We start from the raw sequence: 6,026 nt of genomic DNA, 5'->3' as shown, positions 1-6,026 counted from the left end.
AAGACAGGTTTTAATAAGCGCGCCAAATTTCCTTTATTATCCTGTTGCACTTTTAATCAAAAACCATTAACCCCTGTGTGTGTGTATGCGCGGATAAGAATTTTCGTCGATTTCAGGAACACGGCTCAACCGATTTCAATTTAAGTTAAAGTAATCGCAAAAAAAATCGAAAATGAAAATTTTTATATATCTTTACGTTTCAAAATCTTCTGAACATTTTGGCATACCTTAGAAAAAATTGATGTATGTGTGTGTGTATGTATGTGTGCGTGTGTGTATGTGTGTTCGGATACAAATTTTCGTCGATGATTTCGGAAACACCGATCAACCGATTTGAGTAATTCAAAAAACATTCGATTCGTACTGATAAGAAGATGTGCTGATTAGTTTTTGGCGAAGGCAGGTCTAGCCGTTTCAAAGATACGGGGCAAAAAGTGCCAAAAACGGTAACTCAGTGTTTAAGAGAACGGAGCGTTCGAATTTAATAATTCAAAAAACATTTTACTTGTATTGACAAGATGAAGAACTGATAAAATTTTTGGGAAGGCAGTTCTAGAGGTTTCAGAGATCTAGTAAAAAAATTGGCGGGCAAAAATGATCATTAAACATATGCACATCAAATTATCATATGGTTATAGAGATTTTAACAATAAGTATAAATTTTGTTTACATTCCTATGGGTTCCGTACCAATGTTTACGCGTTAGACGGCGACGCGGAGCTTACGCGCTTTGATATTTCGTCTCTATGCAGAAAGCAGTACGATTTGAAAAAAAGTTCAGAACTTCCAAATATTTTAAAATAAAGAAAACATCTTTTTTCAAAAAGTATTTTTCAAAAAAATTTTTTTTCAAAAATTTATAGTTTCTCAAAAATCTAATTTTTTCAAAGTAAATTTTTTTCAAAAATGTTAATTAAAAAAAATAATTTTTGGTACGGGAAGTTCCAGCAAGTTGCCTTAAGGCACGATGCCATTCGCCCCACTAGTTCATTTTTTAAAATCGATTCAAAATTGAGAGCTAAAACGGTCACGAAGTTTTGAAATTTTATGCAAATTAGAAAAAAACGGCTTGGCTGATCGTCGCACAAAATTGATATACGCTACTCCTCAACGAGATACATCGAATAGATTTAAAAATTTTGAAATTGGTTCAGGTGTTTGAATAAACGTACACAAAGGGTCAAAAATCGGCTCACATACAGACCCACACACATAAAGAAGAAAATATAAAATTAGCAAATCAGATTTTTTGGCGAAAACAAACTTCTCCTTCGGGAAAATAACAATTAACACAAACTGAAATACTGCACAAAACAAACAATATCATCAATTTGTAAAGGAAGATAGGTTTTAATAAGCGCGCCAAATTTCCTTTACTATCCTGTTGCATTCTTAATCAAGGACCCTTAACCAAAAATCCTAACCAAGCACAAACAATTCATTTTTATACAAAACTATTCTTTAACAAGTCCTATATCCCAATTTCAACCCTGTCAATCCATCGCCTGTCCTTTCTCTCCGGGCTTCTCCCCCGTGTGAGGCCCCACAATCAAAATGGCCGTCGGCCGAGGCTCCGATACAATTCAGTGCCGACTAGTCAGAGCGGGGCTATTACACGGTGCACACCACGACCAGTGCTCCATTCACTAAATTAAATCACATTTATAATACTCTCACAAAACTTGCCATATCCTCCCCGGTGCCTCCTTAACACGAAAAAACTGGTGACTTATTAAAATGAGTGGTTATTTAATTGCGGAATTCGCAGCGATTTGTAGGTTGTGTCTCAAGCAAGATGGAGTCATGAGCTGTATTTTCAATAATGTAATGGACACAGGAGAATTCGATCCTCTGGCGGCTAGGATTACGGAATTTTTTCACGTGCAGGTAATTGATATTGAAAATATCAATTTTAAATATTTATTTGTGTTTAATTTTAGACATGAGGTTTGTTTTATATTGATTTAATTAGTTTCCATAATGGCGGACGATTGGACATTTGATGTTGGTAACACTAAATTATTTATAAACATAATTTGCGAATTGATTGAAATTTCAGAAATTTAATAATAATAATGCAATTTTTGACTACATCTATCGTTTTTATACCTAATAATTAATATAGTATTGTCTAAATGTCAAAAGGACACTTGTGATATTTTTGGCGCGAAATACGAATTTTTGAAACATGCAATATGTCAAATATCAAAAGAATAATGGGGATTATCATAGATAAGGAAATAATAAAGGGTATTATTGTATTACTAAATGGATTTCTTTTGAAAAATTGTGTTAATATGTTGATGAATTTCTTAATTATATTTTCCATTTAAAACAGAATATCAAATTCTATTTTAAATGTATATATCAAGAATGAGCTCAGTTTATTTTAATTCATCGTTTTAATGCCTAATAATTAATATAGTATTGTCTAAATGTCAAAAAGATATTTGTGGTATTTTTGGCGCGAAATACAAATTTTTGAAACATGCAATATGTAAAATGTCAAAAGAATGATGGGAAGTATTGTATTGCTAAATGTATTTATTTTGAAAAATTATATTGATATGTTGACGAATTTCGGAAATTTTATTAAATTCTTAAATTATGTTTTCAATTTAAAACAGAATATCAGATTCTATCTTAAATGTATATATTAAGATTGAGCTCAGTTTATTTTAATTGATCGTTTTAATGCCTAATAATTAATATAGTATTGTCTAAATGTCAAAAGGACACTAGTGATATTTTTGGCGCGAAATACGAATTTTTGAAACATGCAATATGTCTAATGTCAAAAAAATAATGGGAATTATTTTTTTGCTAAATGTATTTCTTTTGAAAAATTGTGTTAATATGTTGATGAATTCTTAATTATATTTTCCATTTGACTCATGATAGATTATTTAACACATTATTTAAAAATATGTTTTAATTTTATATATTAAGAATGAGCTTAGTTTCTTTTAATTGACAATTCATAATTTACAACAATTTCGGTCAATTTTATGGTACTTTCAGACTATTTACAACATTTTCAAACAATTTACAACAATTTCTGACAAATTTGTAACATTTCTAGATCATTTATAACAATTTCAGACAATTTACCACATTTTCAGACAATTTTATAGTACTTTCAGACATTTACAACATTTTCAGAAAAATTTATAACATTTCCAGGCAATTTACAACAAAATCTACAACATTTTCATACAATTTTGCAACATTTTCATACATTTTATAACATTTTCAGGAAATGTACAACATTTTCAGACAATTTACAACATTTTCAGACAACTTACAACATCAACAGACAATTTGCAACAATTTTAATCAATCTACAACATTTTCAAAAAAAAAAATATAACATTTCTAGATCATTTACAACATTGTCAAACAATTTGCAACATTTTCAGACATTTCATAACATTTTCAGACAATTCTCATTTTCAGGAAATCTACAACATTTTCATACATTTTATAACATTTTCAGACAATTTGCCACATTTTCAGATATTTTATAACATTTTCAGACAATCTACCACATCTTCAGACTATCTACATTTTCAGACAATTTACAGAATTTTCAGACAATTTGCAACAATTTTAGATAACCTGCAACATTTTCAGAGAATCTACAACATTTTCATCAAACATTTTCAGAAACTTTACAAGTTCATTAGACAATTTGCAACATTTTCAAATAATTTGCAACATTTTCATACAATCTACAACATTTTCAGACAACTTACAATATTTTCAGACAATCTGTTTCACGTGATCTATAAAATTTGTACTCTATTTACAAAATTGTTAGACCATTTTTGGAAATTTCATACCATTCACAACATTTTCAGACAATCTACAAAGTTTTTAAACATTTTGCAACATTTTAAAACAATCTACAATATTTTCAGACAATCTACAACATTTTTATACATTTCACAACATTTTGGGTAACTTACAAAGATTTCAGACAAAGAGAAACCTCTCCAGACAACATTGTGGGAACATTTACATTTTTAGATAATTCATAACATTTCCAAATAATCTACAACATTTTCAGACAATTGACAGCATTTGCTTGACAAACACTTCACTTAGGAAATCTACAACATTTTCAGACAATTTACAACATCTTCAGACAACTTACAATACTTTCATTCAACATTTTCAGACACTTTGCAACTTTATCAGACAACCTATAACATTTTTAGATAAAGTACAACATTTTTAGACAATTTGCAACATTTTCAGACAAACAAAAGCGTTTTCAGAAAATCTACATTTTCGGGCAGATTTCTAAAATATTCAGACGATTTACACCATTTTGCAACATTTACATCTTGTTGAATAAAATTAGGTATTTGTCAAATTAAATTATTAAATTACCAATAAATAATTAATTTGAATAAATTTTGAACTTAGTTAATGCGAATTAAACAACAATATATTTTAAGTAAATAAAATAATAAATAATGTGTTTTGGATTAATTATTTTATTTACTTAAATTGTTACGTATTATTCAAATATGTAGTTTTAATTATTATTAATAATTTTCACTAATGAAGGGTACGATGTTGGCCGAAACGTATGAATATAATATAAACTATATCTTATATATAAAATTCTTCTGTACGGGTGTATGATGTGATACTTCTGCCTAAACGGTTATTCGGATTTTGATCATTCTTTTTAGAGTTTGTCAAAGGAAATTTTTAAGATTGAATACACGATAAAATTATAGTAATATTGCAGTAATACATGGCAAAAATTACAAAAAAAAAACGCAGATCATTGATATTGAAAACATTTGAACTGTCGACTACTAGAAATGTCAATTCACTTGAAATTTGAATTTAGCTGAAATTATGAGCCTAGATAATATTAGAATATAATATACAACGAAAATTTATGGTCTACATTATTGCCGAAAGAAGCCGAGATGTGGCAGAAATTGAAATAAAATAAAATACAGTCAAAAGTATATGTCGACAGATGAAATTATATAATTCATCAGTTTAATAAATAACGCAACAAGTCCAAAATTGCATATACTTAAACTTATACATGTCCCATTTTGATTACTTTACTTTACAATACAAAAAAAAATATTTCTACAAATTAAAAAAATGATTTAGAATTTTGTTTCACGTGTCAGAAATTCATTTGTTTGGCATCGGATATGGAATATTTATGCAAGTTGATGTTAGATTGAAGAGTGCATCATATGAACAAGATTTTACAAATTAATTCATCTAAGATTTGAACATAAACAATAATGTCTATTAAATTATAGTAAGAAAGATGTACTTTAGAAATTATAATTGCCAAAAAGCAACTAATATATCGTACGAGATTATAAAAATTTGGGATTTTTTTAAATTTTTTAAGTTGTTATATATTTATTCATTTATTTCTATGTCTATTTTTCTTTAGCTCTATGAAAACGATGGTCTCCCCTCAAAAATCTGCCACCGCTGCCTCTACAAGACTGAAAAAACCACCAAATTCCGCCAACAATGTCTAGTAAACGAAGCAAAACTTCTACACCTCGTACAACTACAAAACGAAGAAAACGAAAACAAACTGAAACAAGAAGGCCTCTCCAACGACCCATCATCCTGCAGCCTCAGCGAAGAACTGAAACAAAGACTACAAGCTAACCAAGTCGATATCACTGGCCAATATAATAATGTAACGATAACAAAAATAAACAATCAACCTACAAATGAAACAATTAACAAAGTAGATAATTTAGTTATGGTAGTCGATCCAGCTTTAGATTACAATTCTTCTGATGAATCAGAAGGTGGGCACAGCGATGGTGATGACCAGGCTGTTGATAATGCGAGTCAGGAGACTGAGTTCAATACGCTTCTATGTGTAAATATTGTGATATTGCTTTTAAGGAGGAGGATACTTGCCATCAGCACGAGGTCAGGGATCATAATCGGAGACTCCGTTCTCTTGTCAGCTGTGCCCCAGCATGTTCGGGGAGAGAAACCAGTTTATAGGTAAG

The 6,026-nt window shown here is 29.6% G+C and overlaps 1 protein-coding gene across 1 annotated transcript; it reads left to right on the top strand.

Moving 5' to 3' along the window:
• Positions 1–1,458: 1,458 nt before the first annotated feature.
• On the top strand, positions 1,459–5,943 carry LOC113390820 (the record flags this gene model as incomplete). The annotated part of the gene is made up of 2 exons (XM_026626909.1): positions 1,459–1,887; positions 5,444–5,943. Coding segments are annotated over exons 1-2 (650 nt in total), but the record flags the coding sequence as incomplete, so codon positions are not given.
• Between the last annotated feature and the right edge of the window lie 83 nt (positions 5,944–6,026).

Source organism: Ctenocephalides felis, unplaced genomic scaffold (assembly GCF_003426905.1).
Source record: "Ctenocephalides felis isolate EL2017-DRISC unplaced genomic scaffold, ASM342690v1 CF-g0.4_SCAFFOLD_03647, whole genome shotgun sequence".
Taxonomy (NCBI): Eukaryota; Metazoa; Arthropoda; class Insecta; order Siphonaptera; family Pulicidae; genus Ctenocephalides; species Ctenocephalides felis.
Note: the sequence above shows the minus strand (reverse complement) of the source record. Positions and strands in the feature narration are given on the sequence as shown.